This window comes from Protopterus annectens, chromosome 15.part0 (assembly GCF_019279795.1).
Source record: "Protopterus annectens isolate FY-2018-M chromosome 15.part0, PAN1.0, whole genome shotgun sequence".
In the NCBI taxonomy this organism is placed as follows: Eukaryota; Metazoa; Chordata; order Ceratodontiformes; family Protopteridae; genus Protopterus; species Protopterus annectens.
Genome location: NC_056749.1, coordinates 407,317,885 through 407,343,005, shown reverse-complemented (window position 1 = coordinate 407,343,005; position 25,121 = coordinate 407,317,885). Strand labels below are relative to the sequence as shown.

General features: G+C 42.6%; 1 protein-coding gene across 1 annotated transcript in view; it reads right to left on the bottom strand.

Annotated features, from left to right (window-relative positions):
* Positions 1-25,121, bottom strand: part of BRWD3 (bromodomain and WD repeat domain containing 3) — a 1,896,258-nt gene that overhangs the window by 1,101,329 nt on the left and 769,808 nt on the right. The window contains exon 22 of the mRNA XM_044057276.1: positions 551-725. Within this exon, the coding sequence (XP_043913211.1) occupies positions 551-725 (175 nt within the window). The remainder of the gene's footprint in view (positions 1-550; positions 726-25,121) is intronic.

Here is a 25,121-nt window from a genome sequence, read left to right as displayed (position 1 = left end):
TGCATAGTAGCTATACCTCACAGCATATGGATTTTCTTTTATGTGTTGGTTTCATGTTGGGTATTTTGTTCAAAATATTTTCTTGTATTTGCCAAATAAAAAATATTTAAAAAGTTAGAACTGAGCTACTTGTGACATATCTAGCTTTTTTGTAAGTTACAGATGTCAACTTCTAGAATCCCCAAACATGACAACTCATCTGCTAATTCACTTAAAGGTAAAATAAATGCGAAAATATTAAGTTATGTCAGCATCTAGGCATCCAACCTGACTGAACACTACAGCAGCATGTGAATCCTGACTGCCACAAACCTCAAGTTTATATTTTGTTTCACATGTTAGAGCTGCCCCAACAGAGAAGAATCTAACAGCATTTTTGTATCCTGGAAAATAAAACACTTCTAAATATATCAAACCACTACTATGCTCTCAGATCAGTTGCAGAGCAATTTGTGCAGTTTTGGCCCAACTATGAGACATATCCAGCAAGGTCTGTCAGAGGCCTCTGACTGACAATGTTGTAACCTTCCATAAATGGAAACCACCTCACCTTTCGTTTTACCCGTTTGGATTTTTTTCTTTTTTTCACTGTTCCCTTTTCCTCCTTGGTATTATCATCCTCAGAACTGCTACAGTACTTCCGAGTTCTTAGCCTTGTTTGCCGTTTAGGAGGCTGGAGGTCAATCCCAGCATCTGCGGTCCAGTCAGAGTATTCACTAGAATCACTGCACAAACACAACACAACAGCAAAAAGAAATATGTTCAACATGCAGGAAAAATGCTCTGTAACCCAACATGAAGACTTTAGTTATAGTAAATTGTGGATATGTAATGTATTGGTTTAACTGTTGAATATGTGTGCAGATTTCTAGACAGCATCCAGTCTGTGACTGCCACTGTGACAGTCTGCCACAATGTCAATAAATAATCTGCTTATAAATCCCGGTTTTCCTTTACTATGTAATGATCTGTTCAGAACTGCAAGTTGCAAGCATTTTTGATGACTTGTACAGAGTGCATTAAACTGGATGCTGTCTAGAAATTTGCATGCATATTCAACAGTTACAGCAACACATTAAATACCCACAATTTACTATAAATAGAAGCACAGCACTTACTAAACCCATTGATAAATACTTCTTACAGAGCAGAGTGAAAAACGTGCAAAGTGCATTAACACAAAATGTGATTTCACCATTGGCTACAGTACATAAACTTTGCACAGCTATATTTTAGTAGAAAAATTGTTTTCAATTTATTTGCATATGAGAAAGATTATCTGCTCTAACAAAGCATTCACATTTCTTACTCAGTACACTAATCTGTGTGTGTGTGGTCTACTGTTAATTGGAAATGGAAAAAGAGAAAGGAAAACAAACAGAACGGATGGTACCACCATCTGACTCCAGTGTACTAAACATAAGCCTATCTATGGGAACAGCAGAGCAGAGCTTTGCGAACCTAAGATGATTCCATTTGCTTCCACCACCAGTGTCTGTAATGACATTATCGAATTCTTCCATGACATTTGATGCTACCAAAAAATCTGTGCCATACTATGCCATTTTAGTAGTGCTTTTCAAACCTAAAGGTTGACAGCTACAATCAGAGTGCTATCCCTCCTGTCTCCTAATATTGTGATACACCGGGGGGGGGGGGCATCAAGAGAAAGGCCATAGGGGTGAATGACAAACTACTGAGAAAGGGAAGACAAAGTCCTAAAAAACATCAAGGTACATTTGAAAGATACTCTCCTTGTGAATTCTAATTATTATGCAGTACATAAGACCCTCTACCACCTTAGTCCCAACATAAAAATCCACATACTATGCTCCTTTAGACACTTTTCATATGACTTATGTTGCAGAGTTAGTATTTTAATCACCTTGACAGTATGCACCCTCTCTTTCTACAGGCTGACTCTTCAAAGACTATACAAGCGTTGGTTTGGATCATCTGTTTGTAAAAAAAGATGACCAACAGAAGGCAATGGTAACAGTAATGTCCATCTCACTCAACAGTCCTAAAGTTGTACTTCTAGAAGCCTGTCACTGCTACCTACATGCTCTGCTTCACATCATCTCAAAGACACCTACCCAAATGGCCCCTTCTCCTTTCCTGTTTCAGTCAGCACCTCTCCACTCAAGATGCACTATTTTCCCTAGTTCTTTTCCGGGATTACGTTGCACTTCTACATGCTAAATCTAATGTGTGGTATATTTACCATGTCAGGTTTCTTCTCTCTTTGTTATAGATATTTCTGCTATCTACAAAACTACCAGCATTTGCTTTAATGACGTTAACAATAATCATAATAGACCTTCAAAGGAATTTCAGCCATCTGTTCAATCAAGCAAAACTTCTGCAGTTCATTGAGGATGCATCAGCAACTCAGTTTTGAACCACCATCTGCTACCATGGACTTTTAATTTATCTCAATTCTCTCAATTCTTTGCATCGACAGAAGAGATGAACTCGACCCTAAGCAAGGCAATAGAATTGGCCATTTGATACTTGTGTGATCTCAGCTGCAAAAATAATTAAAGAAACCCAAACAGCCTGAATAAAAAGGAAACTTCAGAAATGCAAAAAGAATGAAGGAATAGGGAGGACTTCAAGTGGGGGTATAGAAAATAGGCAAGAGGGGCCTGGAATTTACTGGAGAAAACTGGCAAAGAAACCACAGCAGCAGGAGCAAGTAACTAGAGAGGAAAAGGTAACAGAGTGGGATAAGGCCAAGAGGTCTTGACTGCAGCCAAGAGACTGCCTTCCCTACCAGGGACTGATATTGGAGTATTGGAAAGAAAAAGGGATGGGGAAAGTCCTACATGAAAGACCTGCTCTGGTAGAGTTTTTAGTTGAATCTAGAACTGAAGCTGTTGCTAAAAAATGGATAATTAGTAGGACATATAAAACACTGCTTGATAACTAAGAATTTATCAGAGGAGGTTAGAAAAGATTATGAACAGAAGCTGGAAAATCAATTTAGAAGGGAAGAAGAAGACAAGCATAAACTCCCAGGAATGCAACAAAGTCCAGAAGTTTAATATTTTTGATTGGAAGTGTTTGCATATGTATTTTTATACCCCAAGCAGACTTCAAAAGAATTTTTCCTTAGGTGGATAGCAAATGTTGGGAGGTATGATAGGGAAGGGGCAACTGGGAACATATTTTGGGAATGAAATGAGAAAGCAGATTTTAAAAATTCCCTACAAAATACTTTGTCAGGAACACTGAGGGATCAAACAGCTGTAACTAAGGAAATGATTATTTTCAGCTGGGAGAAATCTGCCATACAGCACCTTAAAGCCCTTTCCCTCTACTCAGTCTCCTATAAATTGTCGAGGGGTGATCTATGCCTGGCTTACATGGCATCCACAAAGCCCACACTTATGAATCGGCATCCACAAAGCCATACTTATGAATCTGCATATTCATAAGTCAAATAATATCAGAAATACAAGGTCCAAGGACCTGAATTTGATCTGTGACAGAACATACTGGAGTGACAGATGTGTCCCAGAGACTGCCTATCCTATGGAACATGCTTCCCATCCATGTGGGGCTGAGTTAGTCTACTACCCAGTTTAAGCACCACCTAGACAAGTGTCCCTTATGGACAGAGGTAGCTTATAAATGCTCAGCCCTCAATGTCATATTTGGATGCAGGACATCATTATTCTTTTGGGAAAATTTGGCTACGCTTAGAAAGGCCCCCTGGGTCATTAGCCAAGTAACAGTCAATTAATCTGAATTGCCTTCACACACTATGGCTTTAAGCTTAATTCAACTGTCTGCCAAAAACGCAGCTACTAGAAAATGGAAATTAAAACGTAAACTAACTGTACTTGAAATACTAAACATTTTAAGAAAGACATAAAATAACTGGAAGTGGGATTTTTAGAAAAGGGAAGGAGTAAACTACATAGAAATAAACAGAATGTGTTGTGGGAACAATGCAAGCAGAATAACGTTCAGGAGTGAGGTTTAAGGTAAGGCATGGATTAATTAATTTATATAATGCTGGACTGAATAAATGAGAGATCCGTGTTGTCTGCTTCTGATCTATCTCAATGGATGGGTTTTCGGATCTGACCTCAGATGCAGCTTCACACACTCCAGACTTTGGATCTAGGCTCAGACTTCTCCCATTATCCACAATCCCATCCTGTCCCTGAAATTACCTCAGATAGAGTTTGCCCAAGTACCCAAAACATAAAAAAGGACCCTCTCCTCAAACTGGAATTCATGCTCTGGAGCCTGAACAGCACGTGAACAGATCCATGGAAAGACTGTACAGACATACCAGAAATCAATAATCAATAACACCAAAAAGAAGGAAAAGGAAGTTGAAGGATGGAAGCAAACACAGACTTATCATTATGGTTGTTATGGTAAGCACAAAACTTTTGTATCTGATGTTGTCTTTTCGGTCTGTTTTTCAATGGATGGGACAGAGTCCCCAGCTAATGAAACCCATGGGAACTCTCATAGGATATTCCAGAAGATGGCTGAACCAAAATCAGACCAATCTCTGGAGTGCAAATCCAATTCAAAATGAAAAATAAAGGTATGTAAATTGTACAAAATGGTTGCAACAAAAATATCAATGGAAGCCCTTAAAAAGCAAGAGGTAGAAGTAGCCACAGTTCTAGATGAATGAGCCTTGATGGGTTTGGGTGGAAACCATCTAGACAGAGTCACTTTAGAGACAACTTGCCCCAATTTGTTTGGCTGTTGATAAAGACAGTTGATCAGACTTTCTAATTTTCTTTGCATGGTCAGGTTAGAAAGGAAAAATTAAGAAGGCAACTGAAAGACTGATAGGTTGACTCAGAGAATTCTCCATAAATACCTTTGGAATAAAGGATGGGTTAGTTTGCAGGGGCACATTACCCTTATGAAAGATAAGGTAAGGAGGTTTGCAAGAAGGGGCCTGAATTTTCAATACTCTCCAAGTGAAGTAACTGCTGCCAAAAATAATGTTTTCCAAGCCAGAAATCTGAGGTCCACCTTGACTACCATTTCAAAAGGACTATTTAAAGCTGGAAACAGGATGGTAATATCCCAGGGAGGAGTAGGATTCCTTAAGGAAGGTCTGAGAAAAAGTACCCAGAAGGCAAATCTTGGATAATTCCAAGGGAAGTGATAAAGGTTTGATTTTCTCCAATATGAAAATTCAAAATGGCATGTAGCTGAACTCTGATAGTGTAACTGGACCTGTTGTGAAAAATAGAAGCCAGAAAGCCTAAAAAGGCTGTAACATCCAAAAAGAGATCTAGATTCCAATGAGAGACCTAAATAGCAAACTTTTTCTACTCTCTTTTGTAAATCATTCTGGGTAGATGATCTCTGGAATGAAGAAAGTGGATTACTTGGGAGGAAACCCTGGACTGACTAAGCTATCATTGGAAGTGAGAAAAAAAGAGCAGTAAGCCTGAGGGGCTTGAATGCCTGGAAAAGGCATCCTGGACAGGTGACAGAAGATCTGGATTGGGCTCCAGCACCCATGGAGGATCAATCAGATGAGGCCACAGGAAGGAAAACTACACCTATCAAAGCCAGAAAAAGGCAATGAGGATAACTGCAACATTCCTCTCTCTCAGGCTCTCTAAGAATTTAGGGATAAGGCGAGCAAGGACAAAAGGCATACAAGAGCCCGGGTGGGCCAAATGGGGGACAAAGCATGTTTCGGTGACTCCCCCCTCCTGGAGGATCATGGCAAAGTACCTGCTCCCTTTTGTGTTGAGAGGGGAAGCAAATAGTTCATACCACTGTCAACATCAGCAACAGAAAATCTGCTCTGCTACCATCAGATTGAGGAGCCACTCATGAAGGATAGACCTGCTTAACCTGCCCACTAAAAAAGAAGTTATGTACTTACCATAACGTTCCATGTGAGGAGTTGTTCTCGCCTTCATTCTTACCGATGGGTTCGGAGCGGATCCTCGTCACCGAGTCAGCCAATTTGCAAAGCTCGAGGTCTCTTAACAGCTCGAGGCCGAAACCCTATCCCACAATGCACCTTTACCTTTCCCAGATCTTGTTTGCTGCCAAATAGTGGTAAATCTAAATCAGATTTCGAAGGAAATCATAAAGACAACTAGTAAAAGGAAACTCCTCAAAAGAACCAAAACCAATGTAGAAAACCAAAACCAATGTAGAGCGCCTCTCGAACTTCCAGACATTGAATGTGGATATGTGTGTGTGGGGGGGGGGGGTCGTAAGAATGAAGGCGAGAACAACTCGCATGAAAAGTTATGGTAACTACATAACTTCTTTATGTGAAGTTGTTCAATCTCGCCTTCATTCTTACTGATGGGTAGCGTCCCCAGCACCACAAACTTGGGTGGCTCACAGGAGTACCTGTCTAAGGACAGCAGAACCAAATGAGGCCTTGTCTACTTTGTAGTGAGTTATGAAAGTATGTGGCCTTGACCATGTGGCAGCTGCACAAATAGAATCAATGGGTAGTCTGGCCAAAAAGGCTATGGAAGTAGAAACAGCTCTGGTTGAATGAGCCTTGACTTTGTTCTCTAAAGAAATGTCTGCCTCGTGGTATATAGAGGATATACAATCAGACAGCCATTTAGATAAGGTAGATTTAGATACTGCTGCACCTTTCTTGGAATCTGAGGAGGAGACAAAACTGATCAGCTCTTCTATGGTCTTTTGTCCTGTCTAAATAGAAACAAAGTTGTCTATGGACGTCAAGCTTGTGAAGCATATATTCCAATTGATTAATGTGATTGGGAAAGAAAACAGGTAATTCAATTGCCTGATTATGGGTGCATTCTGAACAAATTTTGGCTAAGAACGAAGGGTTCGTCCTGAGGGAAACCCTATCTTTGTGGAATATCAAATATGGGTACCTAACTGAAAGGGCTTGCAACTCCGAAATTCTGTGTGCAGATGTAATGGCCACCAAGAAAATGGTCTTCCAAAAAAGATATTTCAGCTCACAAGAAGCAGCAGGTTCAAAGGGCGGGAGGAATAATCTTGGATAGGACTAAATTCAGATTCCATGGAATGGTAGGTGATCTAATTGGTGGTTTTATATGCATCTTACCCTTCAAAAAGGTCTTTGCCATCTTGTGGGACATAACACCGTTTCCTGATTCACCTATATGGAAATTAGATATAGCAGCCAGTTGTACCCGAATGGTTGCTGCTGCAGCTCCTTCATTGAACAGTTTGGTCAGAAACTCAGAGATATCCAATATGGAGGCTAGAAAAGGGTCAATGTTATTCTGCTGAGACCAGATTGAAAACCTCTTCCACTTACATAAGTGAAGAAACTATACCTCATTGAGGACAAAAGAATATGTTGAGCTGCTTCTGATAAATTTTGTAACCTGGCTATTCTGAGAATTGGAGCAGCCAAGCTGTCAGTTTGATGAACTGAAGTGAAGGGTGAAGAGCTCCTGACGAGTGGGTCAGAAGATCTGGCACTGGGTCCAGGATCCAAGGGTCTTCTACTAGATGAGGCTTCAGAAAGGGGAACCAGATTTGACGAGGCCAATATGGGGCTATTAAGAGAAGTGTCCTGCCCAGAAAACTGGCTTTCTACAAAACTTTGGGAATCAGTGGAAAGGGTGGGAAGGCATAAAGGAGATCTGAGGCTAATTGTGTACGAGCACATCCCTCGGGAACTATCCCTGTTGAGGGATCAGGGCAAAGTAGTTGCTGCATTTGGTGTTTGTGGGGAGTTGCAAAGAGGTCGCAGCAAGGCTGGCCGCATCTGCAGAAAATCATTTTGTTCTTGAGGGACCACTCGTGAGGGAACAGAATTGCCCTGCTGAGTTTGTCCGCTATCACGCTGGATTTCCCCAGGATGTGCATTGCTATCAGAAAGTGCTGGGTGGACTCTGCCCATTTCCATACTCTTAGAGCCTCTCGACATAGGGGATAAGATCTGGTTCCACCCTGTTTGCTTATATACCAAACTATGGACATGTCTGACTGGATTGCAATTGTGCCCAGAGGAAGAGAGTCTTGAAAGAACTGCAAAACTAAGAGAACCACTCATCTCTAGGACGTTTATATGCAATTGAGCTTCGAGTACCTGCCATGTACCTTGGCCTGTCCGTCCCTGATGATGCCCCCTTCACCTGATCAGGGAGGCGTCCTTGGTCACCATTGCAACTGGAATGACAAAGGGACGTCCCATGGTCACCGATTCAGATGTTAGCCACCACCGGAGATCCTCCTTGCAAGAGTTGGTTATCAGAACTGGGTGATTCATTGGCAAGTCCTGAAAAATCCATTGTGTGAATAGCAGCCACTGAACAATGCGCACGTGAGATCTCGCCAGGGGTATCACAATGACAGCTGCTGCCATGGTGCCCAGCAGCCTGAGAATCTGCAATGCTGGTGCTTTGTGTTTTGAAAGGAGATCTACAATTTGATGTCGTAGGGTAAGCACTCTTTCTGAGGGAAGTTTTAAGGACATGTTGATTGTGTCTACGTCTGCTCCTATAAATACTGTATGCTGCGACAGCAATAAAGCAGACTTTTCTGAATTTATTGTGATGCCCAGTTGAAAACAAAGATCTAAGGCAGTGTCCCTTGCCAAAATAAGCTGGTGTCTGGTGGGTATGGTGAGGAGCCAGTCGTCCAAATATGGAAACACCCAGATTCCTTGATGTCTCAAGTGAGCCATGACCACTGCCATACATTTGGTGAACACTCTGGGGTCTGTAGTGAGACCGAAGGGGAGGGCACAAAACTGGAAATGACTGGCTCCCAGTCTGAAGCGCAGGTGATCCCTTGATGGCCTGGCCATTTTGATATGGTAGTACGCATCCTGAAGATCTATTAAACACATCCAATTGTTTTTCTCTAGGAACAGGAGTATAGCTGAAGCGTGACCATCTAGAACTTTGTCTTTTATACATACTTGTTGAGTCTGCTGAGGTCCAAAATTGGTCTCCAGTCCCCTGTTTTCTTTGGCACTAAAAGGAATCTTGAGTAAGTTCTGGATCCTTGCTGGTCTGCTGGGACTGGTTGGATGACTCTTTCTAATAGCTTTTGAATATCTACTGTTGCTACATCCCGTAGACTGGGTGGAACATCCGGGATTCCTTCTGTTGGTTTGAGGTGGGTATGAAAGGGGATGAAATAGCCTCTGGATATGACATTTTGTACCCATCTGTCTTTTGTAATTTTGAGCCAGGCGCCTAGGCATAAAGATAAATGTCCCCCCGACTGCCTCCAGAACAGGACAGTTGGGCCTCCTTTCAAGACCGCTGGTAGGGCTTCCCAAGGAACTGATCCTTGTCGCCCTGGTTCTGCGGACCCCCTCTGTCGCATGGGCATAGTCTTCCATCATTGCCCTCCCTCTGCCATGGAGGAGGGTACATCTCATGAGTTAGGAAAGGCTCCTTGAGATTTGCGGAACCACATTTTCCCTCCCTGTTGACCTTTAGGATACAGTCTAGTAGGGGTGGAAAAACGGACTACTACAGCAGATAAGAGTCTTTCCGTCTTGCTCACATCTGGTGAGGGTCTCTAAATTTTGGTCTAAAAAAGAGAAGAAACATCAAATGCGGCATTCACAAAGGACGACTTGAAAGGTTCCACGAAAGAACATAAGCGCATCCAGGAATGCCTCCGAAGAGCTATTCCTGTATCCGCTGCCCTATTCGTCCCATCAGCTGCATATGACACGAGGCGCATGGAAGAGTTAATGACAGAAATGAGGATAGCAAGCTGAGACATCACCTTGTCTGCCACTGTATCGGCTACTGCACCCTGGAGAGTATCTCCTAGCTCTTTCAGGAGATCTTTTTGAAGCCTTGTGAAGTGGGTTATATAGTTCAAAGACCAAAGGTTGTAGAATTGAACATGCGCTTGACGAATCTGCCCATAATCCTAGAATCCCTATTAGGAGGATGGACAGACAGAGGTCTCAGACATCTTTTTCTTAGTGGCTGCTGCAACCACCATGGCATCAACAGGAATTGGTTTGGATAAAAAAGTTTTATCATGAGGCGCTGAGATGCATTTGTTGGGCATCTTAGGAACGGGCACCATAGTATCTGGTGACTCCCATGCCCTTAGAGATAAAAGGTCCATCAACTCATCGAAGGGCGGAGAAACCCAAGAGGTGGAGGGTCGAGACCTAAAAGCCTTCAGGAGCACCGATTCGTCCTCAGTAGGGTTAAGGGGCAGCCAGTCACCTCTCTGCTCAAGGATCTCGAGGATATCCGCAAAGGAGATAGCCTCAGAGGGGGACTTGGGGGACTTTGGGGACTCTTCCGATTCCTCCAAATCGGTGTCAGATGTGATGGATTCCTGAGGGGAATCTAAATGTCTCCTCTTACAATGCCTCTTCCAAGGAATCTCCTCAGTGGGAACTTCTGGGAAGGTCTCGGAAGAGCAGGGCTCCCCCAATGGGGTTTCCTGAGGCTCCGGGTCCCTATGCTTATGGTGGGTCTGCAGTGACGGAGAAGATTCTGGTGCTTTTCAGGAGGAGGTGGCTATATCAGAGGTTGTGACTGTTTGGGGGGACAAAACCCTCCTCATGGCATCAAAGGCACCACAGCTCCGCCGCTGGAGCAGAAGACATCATGCTTGTCGGTGCCGACAGGTCCGAAGAAAGTGCTGGAACAGACGGTTCCACAAACGACTGAACGGCTCTCTCCGGCTCCAATGTCTCGATTTGAATCGGAGGAGCAGAAATTACAGGAAATTACTTTGTCGGTTCCAAAACTGCCTTAGTCGAATTATACAGAATTTTATCCAGTGCTGGATCCCGTAACAGTCTCCGTACCACACAATCCACATCTGAATCTGAAAGTCTGGAAGCTCGAGGGGAAGCTACAGAAGGAGCCAGTGAGCCCAGAATCGGAGATCTTAAGGTGGGAGACTGGGGACTGGCTCCTACCAACTACCTGTACATGTGGCTACGATGACTGTGGAACCGAAACAGGAACCTTCTTGGAAACCTTCGGAACTGAAGAGCCCTTCGGATCCAAACTTGCAGAAGATGATGGTTTTGGTTTTCCTGGAGCGGTATCCAAGTCTGACTGAAATGCAAACTTAATCAGTCCACGTTCAACTAACTTTCTTTTCCTCTCTGCCAAAACCCTGGCACTGAAACCATGGCAAATGGAACAAACCTCTTGGAGATGAACCTTTCCCAAACAGTAAACACAGGTGGTGTGGCCATCTGTGATAGACATTTTTTTATTGCATTTAGGGCACTTTTTAAACCCTGACTTAGCTTTTTCAGACATGGTAGACCTTGCAGTTAAATCACTGTAAGAAAAAGCAATCCCAACAACAATCCAATCAGAGCTCTAATGATCAACACTAAACAACAAAGTCTGCACTCTACTTTTAAAACTTTGCAGCAAAAAACAAAATTAAGCCTAACCGGCTACAGATATAATCACTAAGAAAAGCCTAGCTCGGCTGTAGCTGCAAAAAAAAATTAAGCCTAACCGGCTACAGTTATAACTAAAGAAAGCCTAACTCAGCTGTACAGGATAGGGAGAAACCTAAAGAAACCAACAGTGCCAAACGCCAAAATGAGAACACAAATTTCTTTCTTTTTCTTTATCTACTTGGCACAAAAAAACAAAAAGGATAGTCTATCCTGGCTGAATACTTTTGAATTCTAAAACAAGAAGAAAACTAGCAAAAAGTCCAAAAAAGAATACACTTCTCACAAATACGGCCTGAGCTGTAGAAAATGCACGATCTGTTGCAGCAGCAAACTAGATCTAGGGAAGGTAGAGGTGCATTGTGGGATAGGGTTTCGGCCTCGAGCTGTTAGAGACCTCAAGCTTTGCAAATTGGCCGACTGAGTCGAGGATCGGTTCTGAACCCATCAGTAAGAATAAAGGCGAGATTGAACAACTTCACATCAATAGTTTTCCCCAGGATATACTATATGGTCACAAGATATTTATTTATTTTACATTTGTTGACCAGGCTAGTCTAACTGGATATATGTCCATTTTCAGTAGAGGCCCGGTGAGATAAGCTCCAAGACATGATCTAATACAAAAATATAAGTACAGACAACAAAAGAATCAAATATTATAATAAAAATAGCAAATTATCCTAGTTAAAAAAAAAAAATCATCAACAATGGTAAGATGTGTATTACAGCATAAAGGTTGTAGCAGGATGTAAAACAGAGGTCAAGAGTCAAACAGTGCAAACTGAAAGTACGGAGACATAATAGAGGTTAAGTCAGAAGTAGATAAATAGCAATTATCGTTAAAAAAATCAACAATGGTAACGTGAATTACAGCATAAAGGTTGTAACAGGATGCAACACTGAGGTGCAATTATAAACAGTGCAAATTTAAAGTATGGAGACATAATACAGGTTAAGTCAGAAGTAGATAAAGGAAGTTAGATGTGTAGTGATGTTGCAATGGATTTACTTAACAAAAGGTATATAAAGAGGATAGAAATAATGAAAAAAGGTAGACAAGAAAAATATATTAAGATGGAAAATGTAACAGAGGATAGTAAGCACTGGATAAGTGAGTCAATTTTGTAGAGGTAGATGACTAGTCTGGTTTGGAACAGGGGCATATGGCCAGTATGATGTGAGGAGAAGTTTAAGTCTGTTTTTAAAGAGAGTTAAAGAGGCGAGTGAGGAGAAGTCATTAGGGAGAAGATTCCAGGATTTACCTACAGTATTAGAGAAGACAGAATCCCCAGCTTTGTTATTAGGTTTAGAGGTGTAAACAAGAAGTTTGTGAGATGAGCATAAGGACTTCAGAGGGGGTGATGAGGGTAGATAAACTTGGACCATTAGAAGGTTTACAAAGAATGTTGTGGACAATGGTTAGTTGGTGGAATCTAATCAGGTGTTGTAGTTCTAACCATCCTAGCTGGTTTAAATTTATACAATTTTGGGTTCAGAATGGGTTGCCTGTAGCAAATCGTGCAATGTTATTATAGGACATTTCCAATTTGCTGAGGTTATTCTTGGAGAGATTAGTAAAAATGGGTGAGGCATAAAGGAGTGTAGAGATGAAATGGGTGTGGGCGATAGTAGTTTTAGCAGTAGGGGAAAGGAAGGGTTTTAATCCTATAGAGAGTGCCAATTTTTTTGACGACAGTCTTTATAGTATTATTGATGTGGATGTTGAAGTTCAAATTATTGTCGATGGTGACCCCTAGTAGTTTGGTGGTAGAGTCAGGAGATATTATAGTACCACTGGTAGATGTCACAGAGAATTGAAGAGGAGAGGACTTTTGTGTAGGAGTGAAGAGGAGGAGTTTGTTTTTCTTTGGGATCAAAAGAAGGCAATGCTGAGTGAACCATTGTTCAACTATGTTGAATACTTTTTGGGAGAGAGCGTGAAGGTCATGGGAGGATGTAGCTGAACATAATAGTGTGGAGTCGTCAGCATATTGTATGCAAGTGGCTTGTGGGATAGCTAGATGAAGGTCATTAATAAATATAGAGAAGAGAAGAGGTCTGCTTTAGACAGGTCGATAAATAGAGCAGAAGAAAGATTATTCAGGTTTCGGTGCCTGTTAATGTAGTCAGTAAAGGACAGGAGGGCAGTGGTAGTGCTGTGTGAGGGTCTGAAACCATGTTGACAGTTGGAAAGTAAATTGTTTTCGATTAAATGGTGGAGTAGTTGCTTATGGATAAATTTCTCCATAATTTTAGCTAGGGGAGAAAGTAGGGCAATGGGGCGAGAAGTTTGATATTTCAATGGAATGTCCACCTTTATGTAGGGGGATAATATGGGAGACTTTCCATAAGGTGGGGATGTAACCTTCAGTAATAGTTCTGTTGACCAGTATGGAAACAGGATAGGCTATGGCCTTGGAAGATAGCTGTAGATATTCAGAAGGCAACAGGTCTGCAGAAGGAGAGCATGGTTTCAGTTTATTCAAAAGGGTTTGAATAAATGTGGTTGCGACAGGTTTAAAATGAAAAGGGAGGGTTTTGGAGTATGAAGGTAATGTGAAGGTATTAGGTGATATAGTTGACTAGCTAGTGTTTGGATAGCATCTGTAAAGAAGGTATTAGCTGTATGGATGGGATTTTTCTGGTCTGTATTTTGAGGGTTTGGTGTATTGACCTGGGTGGAGTAACTGCTTAATGCTAGCCCAGAATTTCTGTGGGTTGTTGTGATTAGGTTGTTGATATTGTAAGTAGTAGTTTTGTTTCAGAAAGTATGGCCTTTTTAGTGCCATTTCTTAGATGTCTAAAAGTTAGTTGGTCAGCAGGGTTTTTTGTCATTCGCCATTTGGCCCAATATTTATTTCTGAGATGAATTTTATGTTTAGTTTCGTTAGAAAGCCATGGGGCAGACTTGGCCTTAATTCTAATAGATCTGGTTGGAGTGTGGTGATTAAGAATAGCAAGGAAGGTAGAATTAAAGAAATTAATGGCTTCATCTAAAAAGTTTTAAGGGAACCCAATTGCATGGTCTTAGTTCCATTTTGAATAGATCAGGGTTAAATTTCTTTTTGGATCTAATATTTCTGATAGAGGTTGGGGTGGGGTGGTGGTTTTATGTCTGATGATGTAGGTAAGTGTGAGTGGTCACTTATATCATCAGGGAGTGTTCCAGAATTATAGTAGAGAGTATGATTGTTTGTGAGAATCCAGTCTAATATGCTTGCTTTCTTGTTAGCTTTATTTATTCTGGTGGGGGAAGTAATGGTTTGAGAGAAACCATATAGGTTTATGTGGGTGGTAGGAAGGCTACTACAATAGGAATTCCAGTCTAAATTTATGTTGCCTAGGATTATGGTTTCTTGAGGCAGGTGTTGGGATAGCCAGCACAGGATATTTTCCAAGGTGGCTATGTTATTTCCAGGGGGCAGATACATACAGATAATATAGATTGATTTAGCATTGTTAAATTCAAGTTTAGAGAAGAGAATCTCAGCACTGGAGCCCAGAGGTAGATTACAGATGTAAGTGGTTAAATGAAAGCCAGACTTAAATAGAATAGCAACCCCATCACCTTTCTTAGCTACTCTGTCAACTCTTAGGATATTATATCCAGGTGGGATAATTTCATTATCTTTGGTGACAGGTTTTAGCCACGTTTCAGTTAGGCAGATAATGTCAAAGGAATACACTTCTAGGAGAGCATGGAGTTGAGTCACTTCTTTGTTAATTCTACGTATATTAAGATGAGCTAGTAGGAGAGAGTTGGAAGGTTTAGCAAGGGGAGAATTGATAGATTGATTATGGTTATGAGAGAGATAGGGGTTGCTGTTGGGCCAGGGTTAGGATGAATATCACCATCCTTTACTGTGAGGAGTTGTAGTAGATAGCTTGGGTTAGGGAATTTGCTGCACAAAAGTAACACTCTTTTGAAATATTGTGTATTATATTTAATGTGTAGTGTTTTATGATACTTTGAAAGTAGGCAGCTAGGTGAACATGTTATGTGTGCATGGTTATGCAGGTGTGGTAAGGGTTGAGAGTTGGTTTGTTGGATGGGGTAGTAAGTTTGTTGATATATTGGGTGCTCATAAGAGGAGAGTAAATAAGCAAAGCTTAGAAGTGGCAGTGGTAAAACAGTGAAGTAGAGTACAATTTGAAAAGGGATAGTTGAATAAGCCATTGGGAAGGATTAGATACATGTTGTACATATGTGGAGATGGAAGTATATAAGGTGGGAGTGTGTAAAGATAGGAGGGAGTGGTGAGTATGAAGGGGAGTGGTTAGAGATGGGAGATGAAAGACAAGTTGGCCAATGGGAAATGTGCAGAGGATAATGGGAAGAGGAAGAGGTGTGGTTAGAAAGTATAACAGTAGGATCCCTGGGGGTGGGTGGGAATTGGGGTAGGGAGGCGAGCGGAACAGCTGTAGAGGAAACAATCAGCAGGACTGATATGTGAAGTTAAGTTTTAAAAGTCAGATGTGATAAAGGCCAGTGAGAAGTGATCCTAGGAAAGGTAGTAGTAGACAAGTAGTAGTAAAGAGTAAGGTGGGAGAACAGGATAGCAATGCAGGTACAATAGGAGAAATAGGGCAAGTGGCTATGTAATAGGAGGATGAAAAGGGAATGAGGCCTAAAAATGCAGGCAGATGTAAGATGGAGTCAGAAGGAGTAAATCGGGGAAAGGTGGGAGCTTAGTCAAAAAGAGGGATTCTAAAGAGGATGGGAGAGAGAGAGATATATGTATAGAATGGGGGAGGGACGCTGCTGGAAGCTGCTGGCCCTGGCTCAAGACGTAAATTACCACCTGTAGCAGTGGTACACTACTAGTATGACAATTCAGGCAGGAATTATTTAATACACATACTTTTCCTGTATCCTTGATATAGGGTTTGTAGGGCAGATAGGCTGTGAGGTGTTAGTTTCTGACAGATTAGTGCTGGAAGCATGGGTAGGGCAGGGTAACTTAAGGAGGCAAGAGAGACAAGGTAGTTATAAGAAATGTACAGTTGTGTACCTACCATAAATGTAGATGTTCCAGTGTATTCACTGTTGCAGTCATTACAATTGGGTTATCCTGCTGGCAGGCTACCCGCAAGTCGTCCTGACTTCCAAAGTCGAGGTCCAGCGTTGGCTGCTGTCGCCTCCTCCCTGACGTCAGTGCGCCAGGGGTATAAAAGATGCAGTCGATGCCATTTTCTTCAGTTTTTCTTGCCCCAGATGTCAGGTGCCCCCAAAAGGGTAGGCTAAAAATATGTCACTAAAGCATGCATGCACCAAAGCAAATTATTCCTTCATCTACAAGCAAATACACCACATAGGTTGTATAGAATAGAGAAGTACAGATAAGTTCCAACAAAGATAAGGGGGATGGTGGGTGGGTAACCTGGACTGCAACAGTGAATACACTCAAACATCTACATTTATGGTAGGTACACAACTGTACTATGTTCGTGTTTCACTGTTGCAGTCATTACAATTGGGATGAATCTCAAAGCTAAGGTTGGGAGGCTGGAGCTAAATAGGATTAGGAGCGGCTATGAGGCCCTGCAGAACTGCAGTGGCAAAGCCTGCCCTGGATTTAGAGTAGAGTGGTAAGTGATGGTGCTTTGTAAAATTGTGCACTGAACTCTAGGTTGCAGCCTCTAAAATGTCTTTTGTTGGTACTCCTCTGAGGAAGGCTGCTGAAGTGGCTGCTGCTCTGGTTGAATGTGGCCTAATGGCCTTAGGCACTGATTTGCCATGTTGTGAATAGCAGAAATGAATGTAGTGGCCTATCCACTTTGAAACAGTCTGCTTTGAAATAGCCTTTCCTTGTGATCCTGCAGCATATGCCACTAGTAATTGCTCAGTCTTTCTGAAAGCTTTGGTTCTGTACAAGTAGAAGCACAGCTGTCTGTGTATGTCATAGAATGCAGAAGTCTCTCACCCTTATTCTGTGGGTTTGGCTAAAAGGTAGGCAAGTGAATAGTTTGGTTATGGGCCACACTGGACACTACCTTAGACATAAATGTTGGGTTTGTCCTCAGAGAAACCCTATCTGGATGGAAAATGATAAAAGATTCCACAGCCAGGAGTGCTTGTAGCTCTGAGACTCATCTTACAGTGGTTACTGCTAGGAGCAGAGCTGTTTTCCAAGATAAAAATTTTATATCAGCTGTAGTGGCTGGCTCAAAAGGAGGCAGGGTGAGTTTTCCCAAGACATAATTGAGGTCCCATGCAGGTATTGGTGATCTCCTTGGAGGCCTTAAGTTTTTGGCTCCTCTGAGGTATTGCCTTAGTAAAGGATGAGAAAAAAATAGGTGGCTTTGTATTGTAATGAGCTGAAATGGCAGAGGCATGAATCTTAATTGATGAAAAGGATAGGCCTTTGTCCAGCATCTCAGTTAAGTATTGCAAAATCTGAGGAATATTTGGTACAATCGTGTCAATTTCTTGTGCCTGGTTCCAAGCACAGAATCTCTTCCATTTTTCAGCATAAGATTTTCTGGTACTAGGCCTCCTGGCCTCCATAACAACATCCATCACCGCTTTAGAAAGAGGGGTGGTTTTGACTGACTACATTATCCGCCATGCTGCCAGATTTAAGTTGGCTGTGCAGGATCTGATTGTTTTGTTGGGACAGTAAGTGAGGAATTTGAGATAATGTCCAGGTTGGGCATTGAGACAGGTTCCTTAGGATTGGGTACCAGTGCTGGCGTGGCCATTCTGGGGCAATCAGTATAATTTTTGGCTTCTATTGTCTGACCTTTAGGAGGACCTGGAGGGGCAGTGGAGGAAAGGCATATACTGTTAAGTTTTTCCAGCTGAAAGATAGTGCATCCACTTTCCATGCTTGCCTGTGATAAGTCCATGTGCAGAATCTCTGTAGTTAGTTGTGAGGGGAGGCAAACAGATCTATGTCCGGGCATCCCCATTTCCTTGTTATCATGCTAAAGACTTGAGGATCCAATTTTCACTTGTGGGGATCCATGAGGTTTCTGCTTAGTTCATCCGCCAGAGTATTTATCTTTCCTGGCAGGAATTGTGCCTGCAGATGTACTTGGTAAGTCAATGCGGTGTCCCACAAAGTCATGGCTAGTCTGCAAAGGGGATAGGAATGAGTGTCTCCCTGCTTGTTTATGTACCACATGACTGTGGTATTATCAGTCTTTATCAGTAGTTGTCCCGGATGAAGTTGATCCTTGAAGGCTGTCAGGGCATTCTGAAGAGCTAGCATCTCTTTTTGATTGATATGTAGATGCATTTGGCTTGCGGACCATGTGCCCTGAATACATCTTCCTGCCATGTGGGCCCCCAGGCATAATCTGATGCATCTGTTGTTAATGTCTGCCTGGCTGTGGGTAAAGTGAATGGCTGTCCCTTGTTGTGGTGACAGGCCTTTGCCCACCATCAAAACTCCTGTTGCAGGCAGGGAATGAGGGTAATTATGGTTTCCAGGCTGTGGCAATGTTGAGTCCAAACACTTTTTAGATACCATTGAAGTTTCCTCGTATGCAGTCTTGCATATGGAATTAGCAGAATGCAGGATGCCATGAAGCCCAAAGCCTGCAGAATTTTTCTTGCAGATAAGTGGGCCTTTGTTGCCAACAGTTTGAAATAAGCAGTCAGTTGCCTTTGTCTGGCGTGAGAAGCCACCTGGGCAGTAGTATTTAAGCTTGCATCCAGGAATATTCTCTCTTGAGAGGGTACTAGTTTTGATTTCTTTTTGTTTACTGTGTACCCTAGGTATATTAGTAATCTTTTTACAAACGCCAGATGCTGTAGTAGAATGTCCTTGTTCTCTGCTTGAATGAGGCAGTCGTCCAAGTAAGGATATATTTGTATTCCTCTGTCTGCAGAATGCAATTACTGGTGCCAGGCACTTTGTAAAGACCCTGGGCACAGTAGATAAGCCAAAGGGCAGTGCAGAGAATTGGTAGTGCATTGAGCCAGCTATGAATATGAGGTATCTTCTGCATGATTGTCTGATTGGGACATGCAGGTATGCCTCTTTTAGGTCTAGTCACAAACCAAGCCTTCTTGCCCAGCATGGGCAGAAGTTGCTGCAGAGTCAATGTTTTGAATTTTGGAATATCCAGATGTGTTTAGAATAGATAGGTCCAGTACCGGTCTCCAGGCTTTGTCCTTTCTGGGCACCAAGAACAGTAGAGTAAAATCCTTCTCCCTGCTCTTGCTCTGGTACTTGCTGAATGGCCCTTATGTCAATGAGGGAGGAAACTTGCATTTGTGCCTCTGCCCATTGATTTTTTGGCAGGTCTGGCAAACCGTGCGCCCTTGGCAGGGTATGAAAGTGAAACTTGTAGCCTTGTGACACTATGCTTAAGACTCATTTGTCCTGGGTTATGTGCCAGTTTTGATGAAAAAGTGCTAGTTTTCCCCCTAAAGGTGCTACAAGAAGATAAGTGCTTGGCGCAGGCAGGGGGAAGTCATTGGGACTGCTTCCTGTATGGCTGTGATTTGTCTTCTCCGCTTTTGGAGGTAGAAGCACCCCATTGTTTAGACCTGTATGTGCCTTGGGACTGGGATCTGCCCCTTTGTGGCCTGTCTGACACTGGAAAGGACCAATTCTTTGTAGGCCAGTGTCTGCTAAATCTTGGAGGCTGTACCTGTAAGAAATCCTTGACTGTTTGCATAGATTTTCCTTTGTCCTCCATTTTCTTCAACACCTCCTCTGATTTAACACCAAATAAGTTATCATGCTGTAATGGAGCTTCTAATAATGTTGCTTTTACATGATCAGGCAGATTCTGTTCCTTTAACCAAGCATGTCGCCTGATGACAGAACCCATAACAGTGGCCCTGCAGGAGGCCTCCAGAGAATCAAAACCACATTGCAAAGTATGCTTTTCAATCTGTTCAGCTGCATGCAATAAATCCTGCATTTCTTTGTTTTCTGCACATTCAGAATTTATCAACATTTTCTGTTTAAGCAGTGACATAATATATTGCTGATATTTAAGCATATGAAACTGACAATTTAAAGCCCTTATAGCCAAGGTAGCAGAAGTGTAAATCTTTTTTCCCCATCTGTCCAGTGCCCTAGAATCCCTATCAGAGGGGGTAGGGTTATTTGCAGTGGAAGCCTTGACCCCTTTGGGACCCTGAGAGAGAGTTTCTGGGTCAGCAGCGGGGTTTTTAAAAAGAAATTTATGTGAATCAGGAACCCTGTAGTATCTGTCTGGCTTAACAGGAGCTGGAGGCAAGGAGTCAGACTGGACTCTGAAAAAACATCTACAATGTCTAACAGGTGGAATAGCAAGGGGTCTGTGCTGAGGTAGTAAAAGGAAGTCTCTGAGCCTTTTCTTAGATTCTGAATAATCTTGGCTCTCCCAGTGGAAATGCTCCTTCATGGTATGCAGAGTTTCCCCAAAAGAATAATCCTCAGGAGGAGAGGCTGAAGGGATAGATTCTTCAGCATCAGAATCCTCATAGAGAGGAAGAGAGTATTCCTGATCAGAAGAGGAATCAGATGAAATGGAAACCTGATCTGAAGATTCATATTCTGTCTCTTGCTTAGGCCTCTTATCAGGAGGGGAATGGGAACCCCTGATCAAAGTAATTAGGTCTTCGGCCATTTTGAGCATCTGCTTTTTAGGCATTGAGGCCTGTCCATGGGGCTGTTGTACTTGTTTCTTTGTCTTTAAAGGTGCTTTAGTCTTTGCCTTTGAAGATGAAGTAATTTTTACATATAATTGTGTAGGCCTAAAAACACCCTCAGAAGCCGATGTCTGCTGAGCGGCTCCGGACCCAACTGAGGGAATAGTTTCAGAGGTTCCAATACCTTGAGTTTCCAGCGGCCTAGTTGGCTCCACGTGGGAGTCGGTAGCAGCCTGCGGCTCTAAAGTAGCGGGCGTCAGGGGCTGTGAAAGTGCTTCGCTGAGAACCGGCAACGGGCTTAGAAGTAGTCTAGTCAGTTTTGGACCTCTGATGCTTGTCCTTTTCTTTGCGTTTCTTGTGAATTGCGGTAGTCGGATGGCTATCCGACGACATTATGTAATTAAATCTTCTGCCTAAATAGTGAAATGCAAAATCGTACCGACGCTTAATAGTGCTTTGGTTAAATCTAGCACAGAACCAACAATTAGCAACGTCGTGGTCAGGGCCTAGGCAAGGAATACAGTAGGAATGAAAGTCCTTATGAAGTATTTGCTTCCCACAAGAAATACAATTACTAACTTTTTCTGACATCGGCCTGGAGCAACTAAAAAAGTTTCCCCAACGGGGTACTTAGCTTTTAATGAAGACTTTGGATCTGAAATTCAAACACGAAAATCTCAGGAGTCGGCCGACCGGCACTTGCAAACTGCTTTTGCTTCAGGCACCGCGCAGCAAGAAAGACTGACGAAAATAGTGTCGGCTGCATCTTTTATACCCCTGGCGCACTGACGTCAGGGAGGAGGCAACAGCAGCCAACGCCGGACCTAGACTCTGGAATTCAGGCCGACTGCGGGTAGCCTGCCAGCAGGATAACCCAATTGTAATGACTGCAACAGTGAAACACTATGAACATCAGGAGTTAGCACATAGCAAGATTAAGAGTGGATATAATATTCTAAACATTAATCTATACCTATATGTAGACAGCAAATATACAGTGCAATAATCCTTATATTACAGATACACAACTAGTCATTCACGGAAGCAAATATGTAAAAATAGCAGTTACACTGAAAACCTAACCCTGGTAGCAGCAGATGTGAACACACAGTTAACCATTATTTAAATGCTGCATGGTAGTAAAACACTTTCTGCATGGGATTACATGCCCCTAGACATTAGCAGGAACCAGAGGATAAAAGCAAATGATGTTCCTACCTTTTTAATAGCAACAGTAGTCAGCCATCATTCAACAAACACTAAGGACGACTATGCTGGGTCAGGACAGGCTAAGAACAGCTGTAAAATAACAGAGTAACAGCCAAATAGGAAGAGAATGAAAGAAACTAGGCTTCGGAGTAAGCGCTAAGGAGGCACCGCTTAAGAGCCGTCTCCCAGTATCGGAAAGTAGTAGTAATATGGTCATGCTCAGAGCAGGATCTGCCTGAGAATAAGGAGTAATAAACTTGTCGTAGTCAGCTAGTTTTAAAGCCAGAGGCAGTCTGTACCGTTGTCTGCTTGTTTCAAAATCCAGAGGCAGTCTATGCCATTGTTGGCTTGTTTCAAAAAGCCAGAGGCAGTCTGTGCCATTGTTGGCTTGTTACAAAAACCAGGGGCAGTCTGTGCCGGTGTCGGCTTGTTACAAAAACCAGAGGCACTCTTGAAAACCTAAGAATTTTCCAATTGGCAAGTAATTGCAGCTATACAGGTAAAGCTTGCTTACAATTTCAACCTAAAAGAAGAGGATAAATAAACTTGCATAGTCAGCTTGTTATAAAGCCAGAGGCCATTATTTCGAGAGGCCACTGTCAAACTCTCATTGCCTCTCGAAATAATGGGTAGAAGCATGTTCCCTCCATTTGCTGATGTACCACACTACAGACATGTCTGACCAAATGGATATTACCCCTACAGAGTGGGAGTCTTGTAAGGTATGCAGGAATGCCTTCATCTTCAGAATGTTGATATGTAAATTGGCCTTGGAACAGGACCACATGCCTTGGACAGTCCTTCCAATACAGTGCCATGGCTTCCAGCTGGAAGTGGAGAAACCTCCTAGACTACCTGTCCATCATTATGTGGTAGTATGCATCCTGAAGATAGCAGAGTTGTGTAAAATCTTAACATAATGGTAGATATCCTTCTATTCACTGGTGCAGTATTCGTAACAGCATGGATTCCATTGCCTAGGACAGCCCAACATCTGGCCAGTATACAAAAGCCTTGGGTTGTTTTAAGGTAAGCCCTATGACACAAGTATGCTCCTCGTGTAGCATAGTGCATAAAGGTGATCCTCAGAAGTGAAAGCCTCAGTAGGAACGACAGTCCATGGAAAACCAAGAGGTAACCAGCACATCCAGAGGACAAACCAGGGGAAGTAGGAGGGAGTGAATACTTCAACAGTGAAGAGAAGGACATCTACCATTATAGTAAGATTTTATAGAACTGTACTATGTCCTTCCACTTCACTGTTGCAGTTTTCATAACAGTAGGGAGAGTGCCAAATCTCACAAAGTAATGGGATGAGGAAAGAGCTCTCTAAGAAGCCATGAAGGATGGCCCTAGCAAAACCAGCTCTAGCTCTGGAAATTCCATCCAACTTGTAGTGCTTCATAAAAGCATACACAGAAATCCAGGTAGCTGCCTCAAGAATGCAGTTTGTATCCAAACCCTTCAAAAAAGCACCAGTAGATACCACAGCTCTAGTAGAATGTGCCTCAACATAATAAAGAAGGCACTTACCATGAAAAGAACAAAAATAAATAGCCTTTGAGATCCAATAAATACTCTGCTTATATAAAGCTAATCTCAATGACCTGGGATGAAAGGAAAAGCACAGTTTTGTACCTACCATAAATGTAGATGTTCGAGTGCTTATACAGCTGCAGTCATAACAGATGGGTTCTCCTGCCGTCAGGCGGGTCCTCGGTCGGCCGAATTCCAAAGTCTAGGTCCGGCGTCGGTTGTCGTCGCCTCCTCCCTGACGCCAGTGCGACAGGGGTATAAAGGAACCAGCCGACGCCATTTTCTTCAGTTTTTCTTGCCCCAGATGTCAGGTGCCCCCAGAAGGAAGGCAATACATACATTTGTGTAATCATGCAGTGCAATATAATCAAAATACAGTAGTTGCAAGCAAATACATCATAAATGAATACCCCAATCAGGTTGTATGAGGATGTGTTAGCCTATAGGTCTGTCCCAAGAGGGGAAGGAGGGAGGGAAACCTGGACTGCAGCTGTACAAGCACTCGAACATCTACATTTATGGCAGGTACAAAACTGTACTATGTTCATCATGCATACAGCTGCAGTCATAACAGATGGGTAGAATCCCAAAGCTAAGAAAGGGGTGGTAGGCACTAGGTGGAATTAGGAAGAGCCAAAATGCCCTGCAAGACTGCAGTGGCAAAGCGTGCTCTAGATTTTGAGTATAATGGTAGGTTTTAGTGCTTGGAGAAGTTATGCACAGAACTCCCAAGTGGCTGCTTCCAAAATATCCTTGGTAGGGACTCCTCTGAGGAATGCTGCAGAGGTGGCTGTGGCCCTGGTGGGCCTGATTTAAAGCTACCCTCGATACCACTTTAGGCATAAAGGACGGGTTGGTTCATAAGGAAACTCTGTCCTGATGGAAGATGATAAAAGGTTGGACGGCCATGAGAGCCTGTAGTTCTGAAACTCTATGAGCTGAGGTGATAGCCAGAAGGAAAGCTGTTTTCCAGGACAAATATTGCAAATCTGATGAGGCAGCTGGCTCAAAGGGAGGCAAGGTCAGTTTTTCCAGTATGAAATTAAGATCCCAAGCAGGTATTGGTTGTTTTCTTGGAGGCCTTAAATTCTTAGCCCCTCTGAGGAACTGCCTTAGGAGAGAGTGAGAGAATAAAGGTGGATCAGTGTTGTATTCTGCAGAAATGGCTGATGCATGGATTTTGATGGAGGAGAAAAAGTCCACTGCTTAGCAGTTCAGCCAAATATTGTAGCATTTGAGGTAAATTCAGTTTTACAGGATCCTGGCCCTTTTTCTCATTCCAGACACAAAAACGTTTCCATTTTGCGGAGTAAGCTTTTCTAGTTGATGGCCTTCTGGCCTCCAAAATGACATCCTGCACCTCCTTGGAGAGTAGGGCCTGTTGTGATG